The 19372-nt window shown below is 44.4% G+C and overlaps 1 protein-coding gene across 8 annotated transcripts in view; it reads left to right on the top strand.

Annotated features, from left to right (window-relative positions):
* The window catches only part of DGKI (diacylglycerol kinase iota), a 251072-nt gene that overhangs the window by 205331 nt on the left and 26369 nt on the right, over positions 1-19372 (top strand). For 6 of the 8 annotated variants that reach the window (XM_079992291.1, XM_079992288.1, XM_079992293.1 and 3 more), the window contains 3 exons: positions 2212-2339; positions 4728-4853; positions 17802-17827. In XM_079992291.1, coding sequence (XP_079848417.1) covers positions 2212-2339; positions 4728-4853; positions 17802-17827 — 280 coding nt within the window. The remainder of the gene's footprint in view (positions 1-2211; positions 2340-4727; positions 4854-17801; positions 17828-19372) is intronic. The other 2 variants (XM_079992294.1, XM_079992292.1) reach the window with 1 other exon arrangement.

The raw sequence follows: 19372 nt of genomic DNA, 5'->3' as shown, positions 1-19372 counted from the left end.
GACTGTGGTTGTGGTGCTCATCTAGCTTTACTGACTGAGTGAACCTACGTTTGTCCACAGACAGTTTTTCTGGGTCATGTGGCGAAACCAGAACAGCGCACTGAAATGCTGTTTACCTTCCCGCTGGCACAATACCTATTTATCTACTTGCACCTTTTGGTGTTGTAATGGTTCTAGGGGTTGCTCGTGTGTAAATCGGCGCCACGCTTGGCTGAGTTGCCTGGGTGAACCCTTTCTGTCCGGACAGCCACTCACCCGTGTCTGTCTCAATCGCTGGCAGAATCTGTCAGTGGGCGTTTCTTGAACTTCTTCCAGCAAAGAAGCTCTTTGACGCCTAGTCTCCGCCTACTCTCCCTGCGCGGAAGCCTTCTACACAGGGAGGGTGTGGGCAGCGGAGGACCCGTGCTCTCCCCGCTGGTCTCTGGCGAGGAGTCATGGAGCCACCTCGCCGTTTCCCCCATCTGCCCCCCTTCTCCACTAGTGTTACGCTGATTTCCTTCCCCAGAAGATGGGCTGCTTCTCTCCCTCCCGGTACGCTCTCCGGAATCCCTCTGGAGCCCTCCCTCTCCAATGGCAGTTCCCTGACAGGTGTGTTTTCAAACTGCTAGGTTGGCAGGAGCTGGGACTGAGCAACAAGAGCTCACACTGTTGTGGGGGTTTGAACTGCCGACCTTCCAATCGGCAAGCCCAAGAGGCTCAGTGGTTTAGACCACAGTGCCACCCATGTCCGTGATGTGTGTATACTTGGGAATAAATCCCATTGAATTCAACAGAACCTATTCCCCAATCAGTGTGCATAGCCTTAGCAGGCAATGCTTTAGCCTTTTTTTCATCCCCATAACAATATTTTATGGTTGCCTGCCTCATTTTATAGGTGGGAATTGAAACTGGGAGGAGGAGCAAATGGGGCACTGCCCCACTAACCTCAGCCTCTGCTCAGCCAGACTCAACCAGCCTGTCTTCTTACTTACATGCAATCCTTGCAGTAGCACTGCCAATCATCTTCCTCCTCCTTAGTCACAGTGTGAACATCCAGGGAGTAGGATGGAGACAAAACTAGAATTAGTTGGCTCTGCCTGAAATTAGTGCTGGCTTCACCTGATTTTGGTCTCCCTACTTTCTGCCCAGCCAGTCCCAATGGGCAGCTGCCCCCTCTGAGATGGTGACTTGTAGCCACCCAGTGAGTCTAACACTATGTACCAATGGCCCAGTTCCAACCCACTCTCCACTGTATGCAAGAGTCATGGAATCATAGAACTGTGGAGAGTTGGGAGGGACCCCAATAGTCATTCAGGAATCTCAGCTAAAGCATTTATGACAGGTGACCATCCAACCTCTGCTTAAAAACCTCCAAGGAAGGAGAGGCCACAACCTCCCGAGGGAGACTATTCCACTGTCAAACAGCTCTTACTGTCAGAAAGTTTTTCCCCCTGATGCTTCGTTGGAATCTCCTTTCTTGTAACTTGAAGCCATTGGTTCAAGTCTTTCAATAAAAGAACCCAGCTTGTGGTGGTCAGTTGAAATCTCTGTGCATATTGACTCTTCCTTAAGGCCCGCCATTCACCATGCACAAGATCCAGGAGTGGGTTTTGTTGTTTGTTTTTGCATTATATGGTGTGTTGGGAAATAAAAGACATTTCTGGTGCCGTCCCCTTAATGGACTTCTTTGTGTGATGTTTGGACACACATGCTTGGTTATCAAAGGACATAAGAAGAGCCTGAGGTATCAGGCAAATGACCCATCAGGTCCAACATCCTGTTTTCACAGTATCCAATCAGATGCCTGTGGGAAACCTTTATATAACACCCAACCACAAGAGCACTCTCTCCTTCCTGCACTGTCCAGCAACTTGCATCCAAAAGCCTTACTGCCCCTGATCATGATGGCAGAGTGCAGCCAACATAGCTGAGCAATTGGACTTTTCCTCCATTAATTTGTCTAATCCTGTTTTAAAGTATTGGTGGCCATCACTGTCTCCTGTGGGAGCAAGTGCCGTCGTTTAATTATGCGTTGCATGAATAAGTTTTTTCCTGTATTTTCTGTCTACAAGGAAAGCTTTTGTATGGGAAGGATTTTCAGTTCCTTTCCACGCAGTGGCCATGACCTGCTAATCATGGCGAACACTTTCTTTATGTCTAGAAATTGAGTTCCATTTAGTTCATTGTGCACAAACTATGGATTAACCATTCACTCTCATGCTGTTGCTGCAGGAACATTTGCACTTCGTGACTGAAATTTCGCAGGACGAGATTTTTATTCTGGACCCAGAAATGGTGGCAACGCAGCCTGCAGGGACACCTCCAGGAATGCCTGATCTGGTAGTGGAGCAGGCCTCTGGGTAAATTTCTTCTTTTCCCCCCCAGCCTGAAGTGGGATCTGGAAGTCTCTCTACATACCGTATCTTTCCTTTGTATAATGGGAGCTGCTCCAGAGGACAGTTTCATGCATTCACCGTTGTGAAGAGCACAAAAAGGGAGAAAGTATTCATACAGGCTAAATTTCAAACCAGAGATGTGTGACTAATGTTTGCTCCTTTGAGAGATGCAAGGACTCAGCCTACATGGGACTTAGGCATCCTGCTTGCTTCAGGTTACCCAGATACCAGTCATTGGTCCTGATGGTCTTAACTGCCAGTGACTTCTGGGTATCTGAATTTTTGCTCCTCTGACTTAAACTAAATAAAGGAACATTAGCTTTGTGCAATTTTATGCAAACCGCTTCAAAGAATTTAGAAGCTGTTTGATTGGCGCTACTTTCGTAAAGGCATCCTGGGAATTTATTTGTTTATTTTGCTTAGAGGTTTCTTCACCGAAAATGGTCATAGTTCAGAAAAAAAGAAGAAGGTACAATGAAACATCTGTCTTATCTATTTTAAACTGAAGATTGTTGTGCATTGTAAGAAATGCCTTTTAGATTTTCACAACAAATCTTAATTGCATTTCATCAGTGTTGTGTCTGAAATAGTCCGTGAGTGGCAATCCAGATGGCACGAGGATCAGGAGTTCAGCAAAAGAGCCCTCTTGCAACCTTATAAGATTGGCAGGTGAAAATAATGGTTAAGGAAACATGCAAGAGTATGAGAAGAGTTGTGAATAATCAACTCTGCAGAGAAGCAAGGCATGGAATGATCCTCTTCTGGGAATAGTAATATGGATGAATCAGTCAGTTTCAGTTTGCCCCCACACCTGCAAAGGAGCCTCAGAGACAGTACTGGGATTAGAGTTATATTTATTCGAAATAGAACAAGTTGGAGAAGCGGCAAACCAACTGCAACCCAATTAACCCAGCTTCAACTAAATTCAAGAAGTACAGGCAGGTGAGGGTTTAACTCATTCTGGTAGGGAAGCATCTCTCAAGCCTTCCTGGGCACGTGTTCCAGCCTCAGACTGGAGCTCTCCAGCAAAGGATATGGAGCAGTAAACAAACACCCTCCTTGCCAGGGTGCTGAGCAATCATCTAAGGTGCGCATGCCAGGCCTTGAGGATGCCTCCATGTCACCCCAAACACAAAGTACTGGCAGATCTCCGAAGGGTGTCCTCTACCCAATAACGCCTCATTTCCCTCATTATCTCTTCATCCATTCTTTCCTTCCCTGTCCATGCTTCATGCTGCAACAGGCACCATCCACACCACTGCAGGAATGCTGAATGAACTGAACAATGTGAAACAGGCAAAAGGCAGGCGGGTTCCTAGGCCAATCAGGCTGCACGCACACACGCACACCCAGACACCCACACACCCACACCCAAAATAAAATACCGTTCCTTCAACGGATGATTTGCTAATGCCCACATTGCACACAGGAAAAGAGGAAGCTTGCAAACCAGTAAAGAGGAAGAATTGGCTTATTAAACCCTCACTTTGCTGTCTCAGCATGTGATCCCCTCATCCTCTCCCTTGGAAGCAACAAACTCCTGAGCTGTCTTCTGGAGCAGGGAAAGGGTGGGGAAAAATATGCACCCACTTTAGAGGTGGGAGTGAAATTTTCTCAGTCTCTCATTTATCCCGTCTTCTGTTTGCCCCATGTCTGCTGCAGTTTGCAATTGCTGCTTGATTGTAAAACAAAGCAAAGCAAACTTAAAAGCAGTGCCTTAAAATGTCAGCATGTACTAAATTTTCCCCAATATACCAAGGTTGGCTTGCAACTTCACCTGTTAGAAAAAATCCCTAATTTATGTATTTTTGCATTCAGTTTACTGATTTGTGTGCACTAATACATTGGTACCTCTGGTTGCGAATGGGATCCGATCTGGAGCCCCGTTCGCAACCTGAGCAGAATGCAACCTGCGTCTGTGCGTGCGTGGGTTGCAATTTGCTGCTTCTGCGCATGCGTGTGGTGTCATTTTGAGCGTCTGCGCATGTGCGAGCGACGAAACCCAGAGGTAACCCTTTCCGGTACTTCCGGGTCGCCGCGGGACGCAACCTGAAAATGCTCAACCTGAAGCAAACACAATATGAGGTATGACTGTACACCTCCCCCCCCCCCCGTAATACATTGTTTCTGGCATGAGCAGAGAACTTCAACATTTGGAGAAGCACGGATTTAGCTGTGTTTCAGTTAGCGTGTGGGTTCCTGAAGTGCTAATTAAGTAGGTTCACATTCGAAAAGGTGAACCAAGCAGCACTACCCCACCCCCCCCGCTCCCCACCCCACCCCACCAAAAAATAAAACAAAAACTCCCATCTGAGAATAATGGTGTTTTCCATTTGGAAATCTTTTTCTCAGAATATCAGATCGGTGGAATCCTGCTGTTCGAAAACGCATGCTGAGCGACAGCGGCCTGGGGAAGATGTCCCCTCACTACGAGGTACCCGAGAAACAAAAGGAGGCCAGCAAGATGCACATGCTGCAGTAAGAGCCCTCTGCATTTCTCTGCTTGATGCTGCATTGCTACCACCACCAAAGGCAATTTTACCTGCTCTTTTACAACGCGTTTTCGATACCCTGTTCTGATGTGCTCTGCATTCTCTGCCTTCTCTCAATCTGCCTCATACTTTTTCATCTTTTTTATTTTTTAAATCTACGTTGTGCACCCTTGATTCAAACTAAGCCAGGGCATATCTGAACTGCAAAGTCAAGGGAATGTTACAACATTTGAACGAGGAAGAAGAGAATGTACAAAGCTGCTTTATATATTGTTTTTTTTAAAAAATAATTTTTATTAACTGGCCAATCACATCAAATTAAATCACATCATATAAATTCCGAATTACAAAGCCAAATTTTTAAATTTTGTTGGGGGAACCCATACTTCAAGATCCAAAGGGGAATTCAAATCATCTTCTTGTTACTGCGTTAATGTCCAAATCAGTCCCAATCAGTCCAAACAAAGTTCATAATTCTATCCAGTCTTATCTTGGTGTTGCCACATCATATCTTGTTTGTATAATTTCTCTTTTTCCTTTACGATCTCTTCTGTTAGTCTCCTTAAGCCGATAGCAAGTATAATAATCCTGTGTGGATTTCCCGTTCCTCCACTAAGTCCAGATGGTTTCCATATATCTCCTTTGTAGATAACATCACTTTTTCCATCGTAAATTTTGGCATTTGTCGCTCTTAAGTCCCACCGAGGAGTTGATTCACGATATGTAAACAGCTCTATTTCTCTCTTTCTCCTCCCAGACCCAAGAGCTCCCACAATGCCTCACAAAATGGCGATGGTATTTTTTTCTAAGTGTGACACTCCAAAACTCTTAGCTTTCCAGCTTCATCTTGAAACATTGCTTTGGATCGAAAGTTTATCTCCACACAGCCTTAAATCCACAGCTTAAGTCCTTAATTTCTGACTCATTAGGGGAGGGGATTCTTGTTAAATCACATAAAAAGGTAGAGGCAGGTTTCCCCCCCCTCCCCCCTCAGTCATTTATCATACCGTATCTTCACGTTCTTCTCATATTTTATTATTGTCTTGTTATCAGAGATCTCTTCTGTCAGCAGTATTTACTCCCCATTTTCCTTGATGTATGTGCAATTAATCACGTCCGAATTGTTTCTTTTAAAGATCATTGCAACCAGCGGCGCGAATCGGGGACGGCGTTGAGGAGTGCCGAAAATCCCACAGGAGGGCTTTGTGCCTAGTGCCCCCACCCCCACAAATTCGGGGGTGGTATAGGGCACAGCAGGCAAGGGCCGTCCCCCCCATAATCCTGGGGGGGGGGGTTAAGGAGGCTAATTACCCCCATCATAGCCTCCAAATTACCTCGTGTGGGTCGGAGAGATGTTATTGTCAGCCATCTTCCGATGCGCCACCTAGTGGCCCCCCAGCTGCTTTATATATTGAGTCAGACCATTGGTGTATGTATGGCATGTTAGGGGAGGGGCAGTACCTCTGGTAGGGGACATGTCCCCCTTTGGTCCCCACCCCACACTCAGATCTCACTCAGATCTCGCATGTGACAGTGGCCACGTCCCAGGAAACAGTTTGACTGGGTGGTTAAACCAGGCAAGGGTAGCTGATGGGTCTTAAACCTCAGTGAGTTAGGGACTTTGCGGATGAGACCAATAATAGGTTCAATGGTCAGGAAGGCTGTTTCTGTACATTCTGCAGAGGGAAATGAGGGACAGATGGGGCTCATCAATTTGGGAAGGTATCCCACCCAGGAGAAGGAAAACTTTGGTGTTAAACCTCCACTGCTTTGCGGCTATGCTCAATTGGGATAAAGGCTTTGGGAACAAACCCTTAGGAATAACCTCTATCTGCTGCCTTGTGGGACACCTTTGGGAGAATGCATATACACATGCAGTTGTACCTTGGTTTTCGAACAGCTTAGTTCATGAACATCTTGGAACTCGAATGCCGCAAACCCAGAAGTAGGTCTTCCGGGTTGTGAACTTTGCCTCAGACACTGAACGTCCGGCGTTGCTTCCGATTGGCTGCAGGAAGTTCCTGCAGCCAATTGGAAGCCACACCTTGGTTTCTGAATGGTTTGGAAGTCAAACGGACTTCCGGGAATGCACTCTGTTTGAAAACTAAGAGTACCACCGTACATAAGTATATGCATGCATGCGTGCGTGCACGCATGCACACACACACACACACACACACACTCGTCACAAGAAGCATTTTAGGTCTGCTTGAATTGGCCATGTCAGGTCTTTATGGTGCTCTCTGTGTACCTTGGAAATTTATTTTCGAAACACTCACCAGGCTGTCCTGACCTTTATTGGATGACGTGGGCAGAGCAGATCACAACTCCAAGACCCTGGGTGGGGGCCTCTGGAATGCCTGAGCTATAAATCTAAACAGCAACACTTTCAAATTCTAGCTGGCCATAAATGAAGCTTCTCTGAAGGGAAGACAAAAAGAGGGGGGGGGGGAGAGAAAGAGAATCCATTCCCTGACCCTGAGCAGCATTCCAGAGCAACTTGAATACAGTGGTACCTCAGGTTACATACGCTTTAGGTTACATACGCTTCAGGTCACAGACTACGCTAACCTAGAAATATTACCTCGGGTTAAGAACTTTGCTTCAGGATGAGAATGGAAATCATGCTCTGGCGGCGCAGCAGTAGCAGGAGGCCCCATTAGCTAAAGTGGTGCTTCAGGTTAAGAACAGTTTCAGGTTAAGAACAGACCTCCAGAACGAATTAAGTACTTAACCCGAGGTACCACTGTAATTGTAGGCTCATCCATGACAGTTTTTGTAACGGACAAGAAAGACCGGAGTGCACCCTGTGAAGAACAGCTAGTGATGGTTCTTAAGATGGTACATTAATCTAGAGTCCCAAATTTACTTGCATTTTCACCCCTTTTTTGGCCCATGTACATTCTTGCCCTCCTGTTTCAGAATTATAACATGGAGGTAGAAGAAGGAAGCACATAGAATGAAGGCAATTGCACAACACTCTCTTTCCTTCTGTTTGTCTTGCATCACAACTTCTGCACATTTTTTTATTTGTAACCTTTAGCGCAATTTCATTTCCACCCCACCTTTCCTTTGGGGAGCTCAGATTGGCATCCGCATTCACCTCTCTGCATTGTGCTTCTTGTACACCATGTAGAGATGATTGCATTTCGGCAGCATGCAAACTGTTTAAGTAGCTTATAAATAAAATAAATCTGCAGAACACCCCTTTGAAGTTGGCTAGGTTGAGAAGATCATGGGGATTTGAACTCTGACCCTAGTCTGACTGTCTAGAATCTGACCACAGCACCAGATTACCTCTTCAGCACCTTTTAAATGTATTGCTTTATTTGGCAAATTTTAGAACGGACTGGTGGTTTATTCACATATACAAGAAAAAAATGTTCCCTCTCACCTATGCGGTCAGACTTTGTTGCCCCAAGAGCTAGACTTGCAATTCACTTTTGTGATGGCCACATTTACATGATGCATGTCTTGATCTTGAGACACATGGGAGTTTTTCTAAGTTATATTTGGTGTACAATTTATACATTTTTTTTGGTCCAAACTGATTGCTGAAATTGACTTGATTTTTAAAAATAGAAGGTATGCAAGACTCTTGGCTCCTCAATCCTGATTTAAGCATCCTTTCTTCTCCTCTTGATAGTGATGTAGAACTGTGGTAAATGAGGATTGAACTATGTGAGGACTGGGGCAGGATTCTCACACCTTAGTTCTCTCAGCATCTCCTGCATCTGCCACCAGGGACAGTGGCTCTGAAAGGTGTCAGCAGTAGCCTGGGCAGGAAGTCCTGGCCTATGAAGGACTTAACATATGACTGCCAAAGTTGGCTGCCATTGAGAAGACAGGAGGCAGTGTAGTAGTTAGAGGGTTGGACCAGAGTTCAAGTCTCCACTGGGTGATCTTGAGTCACTAACTCACAGCCTAACCTATCTCACAGTGTTGTTTTTGTGGGTTATAAGTGTCAATAATTAGTAAGTAAGAGCATACCCTCCAACATTTTTCTGATGAAAATGGGTACATCCCATTCCATAATGATAATTTTACTATTTATATGCCACACAATTTATTGGGTTTCCCCAGCACTCTGGGCAGCTCCAAACATATATAATAACATAATAAAACATTAAACGCGCCGAAAAACTTCCCTAAACAGAATTGCCTTCAAATGGCTCAGGGGTCGGATAACTCCATACTTTCCCAACATTTCTCCAATGAAAATAGGGACTTCTTAGGGAAAAGCGGGACATTCTGGGATTAAATCAGAAACAGGGACAGCTTCTCTAAATCAGGGATATCTCTGGAAATAGGGACACTTGGAGGGTCTGTAAGAGTGGTCATTGGAACATCAGATGAATGAGGGAAAACTTAAGTACTGTATACCCAAGTAATGTGTGCCTGTTTTATTGTATTTTAAATATATTCCAAACTATCACAAGAACTTTGGTTAGCAGGCTGGGTATAAATACTGAAAGTGAACAAGTTAATATGCTAGCAAGAGACTTGTTGAGCAACAGCAATGGCAGCTTTGCCACATGTGTGCTCCTTGCGATCTAAATTCGAAACATGCCAGTTTGGCTGTGTGAATGGGATCGGGATGCAGCCATATGCCCGGCATCTGGGAAGGACCCCTCCAGCCAAACTGAGTTTGCCTTATTTCAACTGATGTTGGGCTGCTTGTCATTTTCTGCCATCGTCCTTGGGCAGAAACACCAAACCAAAATTCTGTCTGCATAAATTAAACCAAGGCGAATGACATTTTCCTTGCATTTGGCCCTCTTGCCCTCCTGGTGTTTGAGGTCAGGGGTAGATGGCACACAGCTGCTTCTGGTGAGAACAGGAACATTTTCGGGTGCTGTCCAGATGTGGTGGTGAAAAAAGAGTATACTATAAAGTGTTGAATTGCTGCCATCCACTCCCATTCCTATTCTCAGTGAATAATGTTTTTTATATAATTCAAATTCCCTGAAGTTGAAGCAAGATTGCTCTTTCCCCCTCCTTCGAATCTTGGAAGCAGAGACTCTTAATTATGTTTTTGTAGCATCTCTGCACCTGACGCATCGTGGAGGAAATTTGCCCTGCTGACAAATTGCTCTGGCAGGTAGTGACACACAAAATGCACCCACATGCCAGGAGCTTACAAATTGGCATCTTCCAAACAAGCTTGCTGTTGACTAGCGCCACCTCCATTCCTTTCCTTTCCCCCTTCCCTCCTTCCATCTCTGAAATGAACAACTAAGCTCCTAACCTTTCTTTGGGACTGATTTCAAGCAGATTGGCTAAGAACATCACTGGTCCTGGTGCAAAAATGTTTTGCTGCAATTTAGATTCCAAATGCTCTTTGAATATTGTCAGCGACTAAAGCAAAGGCGAACAAAAAAATATTTTGACAGTGAAGTATAAGACTTTAAAAAATGTTGGAATACATTTTAGGATACAAACTCGATGTTGGCAGAGAAGATAGACATATGATGCCTTTCCCATTCCTCACCATAATGTGAATTATTTTCTCCCCTCCATCTAGGTCTGGGTAGTTGCCTTGACCAGATAAGAATAGGTGGTTTCTTCAAAAGCCTTCGCAGACTTCACTCACGATATCTTTTTCTTTCTTTCTTTCTTTCTTTCTTTCTTTCTTTCTTTCTTTCTTTCTTTCTTTCTTTCCCCTTTTCTGTTTATTATTCTGTTCAAGTGAAATGGTCAAAGAGAAATAAAGGAAAAGAGCAAACAAATTTCAGGGTCATAAACATTTGTGCAATGAGTTTCTGTCTGAATAATGAAGAGGGGAAAAGACCCGTGGGAATCTGATCTCTGTGGAGTTCTTCTCACAACTCTGATATGGGGTAAAATTCAAAGTTCTGGCTTTGAAAGAAACAAATGGCTTGGGTCTAGGATACCTCAGAGATGGGCATAGCATCTACTTTGCATGCAGAAGATCCCAGATTCAAACCACCACCACCCACATCTCCATTTCGGACTAGAACTATTTGCCCCATCTGAAACTCCAAAAAACTGCTGTCAGTCAGTGTCAACTGGTTTTCCTCATCCTTGGGTCTCCAGATGTTGCTGGACTACAACTCCCATCATTCCTGACCATTGGTATTGCTAACCGGGGATGATGGGAGTTGGGGGTCCAACATATGGGGACCCAGTGTTGAGGGAGGCTGAAGTAAGTATTTTTTTTTTTGTTTATTTAGTTCATAAATTTTATTTCATTTTTTCATAAATTTTATTTCATTTTTAAAAACCTCAAAGCAGGTTACAAAAAATAAATCATCAAAATCAAGAAACAACGACCATACTTGAGTATCTGGATCATACAATCTAAAAGTTGGAAGGGACTCGCAAAGGTCTTCTAGGACCCACGTACCTATGGGACTGCCTCTCCTGGTATGCCCTGCAGAGGTCCTTAAAGTCCACAAATGACAACATTTTGGAGGTCTTAGGTCGCAAGGTGGTTAGATTGGTCTCAACTAGGGCTAGGGCCTTTTCAGTACTGGCCCCGACTTGGTGGAACGCTCTGTCACAAGAGACAAGGGCCCTGTGGGACTTGACATCTTTCCGCAGGGCCTGCAAGACAGAGCTGTTCTGCCTGGCCTTTGGTTTGGACTCAGTCTGACCCTTATGTTTCCCTCCCTTATGGTTTTGATCTATGGGCTACTTTTAAAATGAGGCAGCATTTTAAATGGCATTTTAACTTGTATTTTAAATTGGTTCCCCCCCCCATTATGTTTTTACTGTAGTTTCACTAGTGTTAGCCACCCTGAGCCCGGCTCTGGCCAGGGAGGGCGGGGTATAAATAAAAATTATTATTATTATTATTAATTATTACTCAACCCTCTGCAATGCAAGAATCTCAGCTAAAGCATCCAACTTCTGCTTAAAAACCTCCAAGGAAGGAGAGTCCACAACCTCCTGAGGGAGTCTGTTCCACTGTCAAACAGTTCTTACTGTCAGAAAGTTTTTCTGTATGTTTAGTTGGAAACTCCTTTCTTGTAACTTGAAGCCATTGGTTCAAGTTCTACCTTCCAGAACAGGAAAAAACAAGCAGACTTGCTTGAAGTACAAAACAGAATCCTGACTGACTGCTGGGACAGAAAACTGGGGGTGTGGGATAGTGGGACTGAAATGGAGTATATTTAATAGGAGCTCTCCACGCTCCTATTTTGCTGCATGACCTACTTGTTCGCACTTAACTCTTTCACTTCTCAGCCTTGGATTCCTTTTTCAATCACCGAGTCCCCTTTCCTGTTGGTTAGTTAAGTTTCAAGAGAAACCCTCTAATACTTGCTTAGTTATTTTACATATTTCTCATATGGCTGTTGTCCAGAATAGTTGGATTTTGGGGCACTCCCACCACACCCCAGAATTGGCACTACTAAACATCTTCCAAGACAACAATGCCCATTTATACCACAAAGAACTCATAACCCACCTACTTTCAGCAGCCAGAAACACCATAACCAGACACTGGAGAGACCTGTCAGGAGTAAGCACAGAGCAATGGTACCAACTAGTATGGGAAACAGCCTTACTAGAAAAATTAACCAATAAACTGAAACTGACATGGGGACAAATAGAAGAAGACAATGACAAAAATCCACCAACAGCATACAAATCAGTATGGCTAACCTGATCCAAAATACCCACCCACCCAACTCACACATGAAAACAAAGATCACCACAGCCAGTCACAAACAAACAACCACACCCTAGGCCAACCCCAACCTCTCTCACCACCAAAGGAACACAAGTGAATAGCAGAGAACCTGCGCAAGTGACGCTGACACAAAACCCCACATATATTAAGTAAAATAGAAACATTGCCACCCAACCCCACCTCCACTCACCTTTCCCCCCTCCACCTCTTCCCCCCTTTTCTTCCTAATGTCTCAACAAATGAAACTGATCTGTAAAAAATGTTATTTGGAGGAGAAAGGGAGAGAGAGAGAGAGAGAGAGAGAGAGAGAGAGAGAGAGAGAGAGATTGCACATACTTTTGTAAACCAAGAAAATCTTTAATAAAAATACATTAAAAAAAGAGAAACCCTCTAGGTGGCAGTAGAACATTGAGGATAGCAGCTTGTATAATCACTTCCTGAACTTGGCTGAAACTTTGCAGCAGACAGAAGTGGCAATAATAATAATAATCTTGAACCAATGGTGGATATAACCCGAGCTGCAGAGGGGCGGAGGTACCACCAGAACTGCTACCCATCCTTTTAAAGATTTTGGATGTTACGTAATCAGGATTCTAAATTGTGCAGGGACCCTGCCCTACCATGGAAATCTGCCCACTAAAGAAGTTCACCCTCAATCCACTGGAAGGTGGCAGAGTTAGGCCACCAGGAATGTGACAAATGAGACAGGGCCAATGAGTCTAACCCTGCCTGCCTGCCAGGGAAAAGCACAGATCGGGAGGCTGAACCCAATGCTGAGATTTTAAAAAATGCACCAGACTATTAACAAGAATGGTTGAATGTGTAGATGGAGACTAGGAATGGGAATTTAATGAGATTCTCAAACTCATAGATCCACAGAGATCTCTTTCTAATTCCCATCTTACTCCTTAAATTTGACGAGAAGCAAGATTCCCCATCCCCATCCCTTGGTTCTGCTAATTATTCTTGTGCAATATTTTACGCACGCTTATATATGCAATACACACATACAATATTGTTGCTTTCCTAAAGTAATCATCACGTTGACAGGAACCTGCAGCAATATGTATATATGTGTGGAAATGCAAGTGCAAATGCAGCCAACCGAGTTCTACTCAGAGTAAACCCATTGGAATGAGCAAGCCTAAGTTAGCCATGTCCATTTATTTTTCATTAGATCTGCAATGAGTTTAATTTAGTTGGATGCATCCCATAGCTATAGAAGTATACTGCAGAAATATAGCACCGTTTGGGATATGGGCCTTTAAAGGTACTATACATATAGTAAAGGGACCCCTGACCATTAGGTCCAGTTGTGGCCGACTCTGGGGAATAAAATAAAATGGATTTGAGAGAGGGAACTATGCAGGCATCAGGGACCAGCAGGACTCTGAGGGATGTGTAGAGGGGCCAAGGGAGCCTGAGGAATATCTAGAGGAAGGGGTCAGCAATTTGTGTGGTTCTGTGCCACCCACAAGGCAAGGGTCAGGGCTCTGCGAAGAGGAATAATAATAATATTTATACGCCACCCATCTGGCTGGGTTTCCCCAGTGACTCTGGGTGGCTCCATAATAAAAACACTACAAAACATCAAACATTAAAAACTTCCCTAATCTGAAGGGCTGCCTTCAGATGTCTTCTAAAAGTCAGATAGTTGTTGATTTCCTTGACATCTGATGGGAAGGCGTTCCACAGGGCGGGTGCCACTACCGAGAAGGCCCTCTGCCTGGTTCCCTGTAACCTCACTTCTCACAGGGAGGGAACCAACAGAAGGCCCTCGGTGCTGGACCTCAGTGTCTGGGTTGAACAATGGGGGTGGAGACGCTCCTTCAGGTATACTGGGCGGAGGCCGTTTAGGAAGACTCAGGACTGTCAGAGCCAGAGGAGGCCTTTTTTAAAAAAATAATAATAAAAAGAATGCATCCTGAAGAACTGGACTTAGATTGGAAAAGAACTAGGGAAACCAGAATTGACAGATTCGCCTGTCCTATGCTGGAGACAGATGCTCTGCTGCTATTTGTTTTTGAACATCTGAAGGTGGTTTGAAAGAAGGACTGCTGCTTTCTTTGGGAGGGGGGGAGATTTTATTGTTTCAAAACCCTAAAATACATCTTTAAGTGAACATGTGCATGTGAAAACAAAATGGGGGTAAACTGCATACCATTAGATATGAAATCTCTCTCAAACCACTTTAATGGACCTTTAAAAAATAGCTTTCATGTTCTATCCATTGCAGAGGAACAACTAGTGAGTTCATTGGAACCAGAGAGAGAGAGAGAGGTGTTTTGTTTTTAAAAGAGAAACAACATTCAGCCCCCTCTTTTTTTCTTGGCAGAAAGTGCTTATCAGAAGGAGTTAGTGGGTATGTGTAAAATGAATTATTCGAGTGGCAAAGAAGAGAAAGGCCATAAAACTCCATGGCAGTGCTATAAAAGTATTGTTGTTCAGCCTTTTAGATTCTTAAAGGCTTTTCTTTCAGATGTAGTGGGTGGCAGAGGGTTTCAGTTGCAGGGTTATTGGTAAAAATAGCTGCTTTACATCGGCTTGACGTTTTTCTGGAGGCTTTTGTCTTTATGAATAATACACCCGGTTGCCAGAATTTCTGTAGACTGTGCCTGGAGGAGGCTGGTTGAATTTCCATGAAACCTCAAATCCCATAGACTGAGCTCACAAGGTTGCAAATCCCTTCCTTCCCATACAAAGGCATGCCTGCACTGCCGCCTTCCTCAAGCGACAAGCCTCCAGCAGACTGTGTCCTCTTTTTTCTCTCTTCAAAATATGGCAAACCAAGCCTAGAAAGAAGCTGGTAGTAATGTCTTTGGACTGGTCTGGGTTAACAAAGAAAAGGAGCCAAGCCTTCTACCATTTTCTACTGACTCCTGCTTGCTCCATTTTTTTTAAAAAAATTTTTTTTTGACAAAGTAATAATAATAAATGAAATAAGAATAAAAATATGCATCCCACCCCGAGACCACTCCATTGCAACTATCCAACCTGCCAAAATTTCAACACCTCTTGCGATCATTTGACCCCTTTCCATTTCAACAGTACAAATTCTACAAACAATTTCCATATCTCCTCATAATCATTTCTCTTGCATATTCCCCATTTTACCGCTTGCCCCATTTTAGGTTTGAGTTTTTCCATTTTCCAACTCAAGACTCACATTTTAGTGACCCCCACCTGGAGATCCAGCTGTCAATACCTTCTCTCTCCCCCTCCCTACCCTGTAGTTTTACATCCATCTTATGCCTTATCCTTGGCCTGGTCCCAACAGGTGCATACCATAATAGCAGGAGTATAAACTTTATAATTTTCTTAGCAGCACTTGCCATGGTGATTTCCCCCCTCCTCATCATCTTTTGGTCTTTTCAGATGCAGAGCTAATTACCTCTACCTGTCTTGCTGTGATAGAAATGCTAGCGAGACAAAAAGGATGCTAAAGTAAATGCTCAGTTATGGCTGCAAAATGGATTATTGTATGCTGTTCTGTTCTGGATCCCGGTAATTGCAATTGCCGTTGGATAGCTGTCCCTTCTGCTGTTGAATGGCTACAAGGGGCACTAAACTGTAGAGGGCTGGTGGAAAAGTTGTTCTCATAAGCACTTGTGTAACATGCTTCCCCCATTGCCTGCTTCTCCCAGAGAACACAGTTAAAGGAACGGTAGAGGTGGGCCTTTAACAAAAACAAGTCTCCAGCTGACTTGGTACCTATTCCTCCCCACAGAAAACGGTAGCTAATAGTAGCTTCATGGGAGGGGAATTAAACTGAGAAAACAGGGTAAGGAATCTGTACACCTCCCAGTGTTGTTGGGCTGATTGGAGCTGTAGCCCAGCAACACCTTGATGACCACAGGTCTCAGGTAGACCTGACTCAGGTGGCGCTGTGGTCTAAACCACTGAGCCTCTTGGGCTTGCCGATCAGAAGTTCGGCAGTTCGAATCTGCACGATGGTGGTGAGCTCTCGTTGCTCTGTCCCAGCTCCTGCCAACCTAGCAGTTCGAAAGCACACCAGTGCAAGTAGATAAATAGGTACCGCTGTGGCGGGAAGGTAAACGGTGTTTCCATGCACTCTGGTTTCTGTCACGGTGTTCCGTTGCTCCAGAAGCAGTTTAGTCATGCTGGCCACATGACCCGGAAAGCTGTCTGCGGACAAACGCCGGCTCCCTTGGCCTGAAAACGAGATGAGCGCCGCAACCCCATAGTTGCCTTGGACTGGATTTAACCATCCAGGGATCCTTTACTTTTTTACCTCAGATAGAGGTCTTTCCCATGACCTGCTTCCTGGTGCTTTTAGACTGGATTTTCCAAGGACTGACCCTGAGACCTTTAGGAGGAAAAGCATGTTCTCCCAGAGCATGACTGGCATTATGGGGCAGGTGCCGCAGAGTTGCCCTCCTGACAGCATAATCAATGCTGCTTAGCTGGGGAAAGGCAGTGTAGCTTTGTTACAGGGGCACACTGTCGGAGCCAATCCAGTGCTCCAAGCAATACACCTAAGCAACACTTCTCTTACTGCTGCCCTGCCTTTTCCACTGAGCTACCATTCTTCTCCCTGATCATGTCTGTGATGCATACCAGCAGTTACTTTGAAGAAAAAAGTGAAGTGTTGGAAAATCTGGCCGCAGAACGTTCGCTCTGCATTCAGCTTGGCTACGAAATATCAGTGGAGCCACTGCTAGATTTTGATGGACCTTTGGTTATCAATTCACCTCTGACCTGATCCACCAAAGCAATTTCCCCCCTGTTATTTTCTTTCTCTGACTTGAGACTGCTGAAGATAGAAACTGACTGCACACATGAGGTTGAGATAATGGGTGGCAATAGCTTGTTCCTTGGGGAGGCAGAGATTTCAGGGGAGGTCTTAGAGAGCAGTAACCAGGCTCATTATTGGGGGGCAGCGGGAAGACCCAGGGGAAGAGAGACGGCAGCAGTTTATCCCTCCAGCTGTACCTGTTTACGAGGCACCCTTCATTCTTCTCCTTATATTTTCAAATAATAATAATAAAGTACTCCTTTTTCCAAAATCACAGTGACGCAGAACTAGGTGGATGTTTCATGAGGCTCATTCTGATGCAAAGACGGAATGAAGTGGAATCTGAATTTCAGCATTGTTAGGAGCTGAACATAAAATAACCTGTAGAAGTATTTAGCATCAGCCAAACTCTGCTTTACTAAGTGCTGCCGCAGAAATCCCTGAAAGTGCACTGAATTTTATTTGTTGTCTTTTCATCTTACCAAAAAAAGACTGATGGGTCTTTGTTGGTTTACTTCCAGGTCTCCGGTTTCTTCAGAAGATCAAGGTGAGAATCTATTTTATTTGTTTGCGTGTTGTGGCTAATTGTCCTATTGCAAACTCAGCTTGATAAATATGAATTTTGCTCAGGTTAATTGGATGAGAAATGATCTAGATTCTTCACCACCGCTAGCCCTCGGTCTGAGTGGGAAAAGTTGGGTGAGCATAATATTTGGCATTTGTCTACCTAGGATATTCAGAAGTGATTTCCACTAATCCACACAACGCCTAGTAAGGCAGGGATGAGCATACTTCAGGTGTCTAAGATCTATTTGGTTTGTTTAGTAAATCCTCAGTGTCTCTACAAACCAGAACCAGGTGCAAAAGACATAGGACTTTACCTGAGCTTTCTGCTCATGCAGTGAGACTTCATTCTCTCCTCTCTGGAGCAGATTTTGAGGGTGTATGGGGAGCTGCAGGCAAGAGGGGAAAAGCAGTAAATTTTCCCCTGCATGCATACATCTCTGGTGCAAATGGAATGGCAGCACTGGCTACAGCCCATGCAGTTAGAATTAAAAAACAGGTTGCCTCTGAGCTCATTCTCACTGAAATACTGGGCAAATAAAGATAGATGTTTGGCTCTTGGGAATGGAACAACAAGGACACACCCATTGGCCCGATTACAGGTAGGTAGCTGTGTTGGTCTGCCATAGTCAAAATAAAAAAATTCCTTCCAGTAGCACCTTAGAGACCAACTAAGTTAGTTCTTGGTATGAGCTTTCGTGTGCATGCACACTTCTTCAGATACTTCAGATTCTTCATTCGCCTGAATAACTCATGACTGCCTGTTCCAACAAACAGCAGACTCCCAAGATTCCCATGTTTGTTTTCGTCCTGCTGTCTTGGACCCTTTAACACAAGGGTGGGAGAACCTGTCTTCCTTCATCCTCATCCCCGCCAGCATGGTCAGAGATGATGGTAGTTGGAGTCAGCAACACCTGGAGGACCACAGGCTCTTCTCCCTGCTTTAGCCAACACTGGGGCTTTCTGTATGGTTTCCTCCTGTTGCAAGACTGAACCCAAGGTCCGCTAATAAGATGGGAAATCATAACTGATACTGCACAGGTGGCAATGTGTTCATTTCAATGCGTCTTGCACAGGAGAAGCTCTTGATGAGCTGTGACCCAGTTTCTGAGTAGAGAAAGTTCTTCTTCCTTCCAGTCTTTGAAATGTCATTTCACAATGTCAAGAGAGCACACGCTATTCCCTCCTGTTTGGCCACGGCTGAGTGATATGTTTATTATGTTGTATTTGATCCTTGCCAAAACCTGACTCCATTGCCTCTTATTCCCATGCTTCAGAGGAAACATTACATTTTAATAGGTTGCCCTGGGTACCAGTATCATGCTATTTGTCAATGGGCAGTGATTTATTAGCCGGGCTTATAGGTTTTCTTTACATTATCGTATTACTCTGTCATTTTATCTATTAATTGAGTGTCAGGCAGCATATGAAGTGCTTCCTTATGGATCTTCTTGGCTTTAATCTCCAGTATCTGCCCCTACCATCTCCCTTTCCTTTCTGCCTTCCCTGTTTCCCTCCTTTGCACAAA

Source organism: Podarcis cretensis (genome assembly GCF_951804945.1).
Source record: "Podarcis cretensis genome assembly, chromosome: 10".
In the NCBI taxonomy this organism is placed as follows: domain Eukaryota; kingdom Metazoa; phylum Chordata; class Lepidosauria; order Squamata; family Lacertidae; genus Podarcis; species Podarcis cretensis.
The sequence above is the reverse complement of the archived record's forward strand: the minus strand, read 5'-3'. Positions and strand labels throughout refer to the sequence as shown.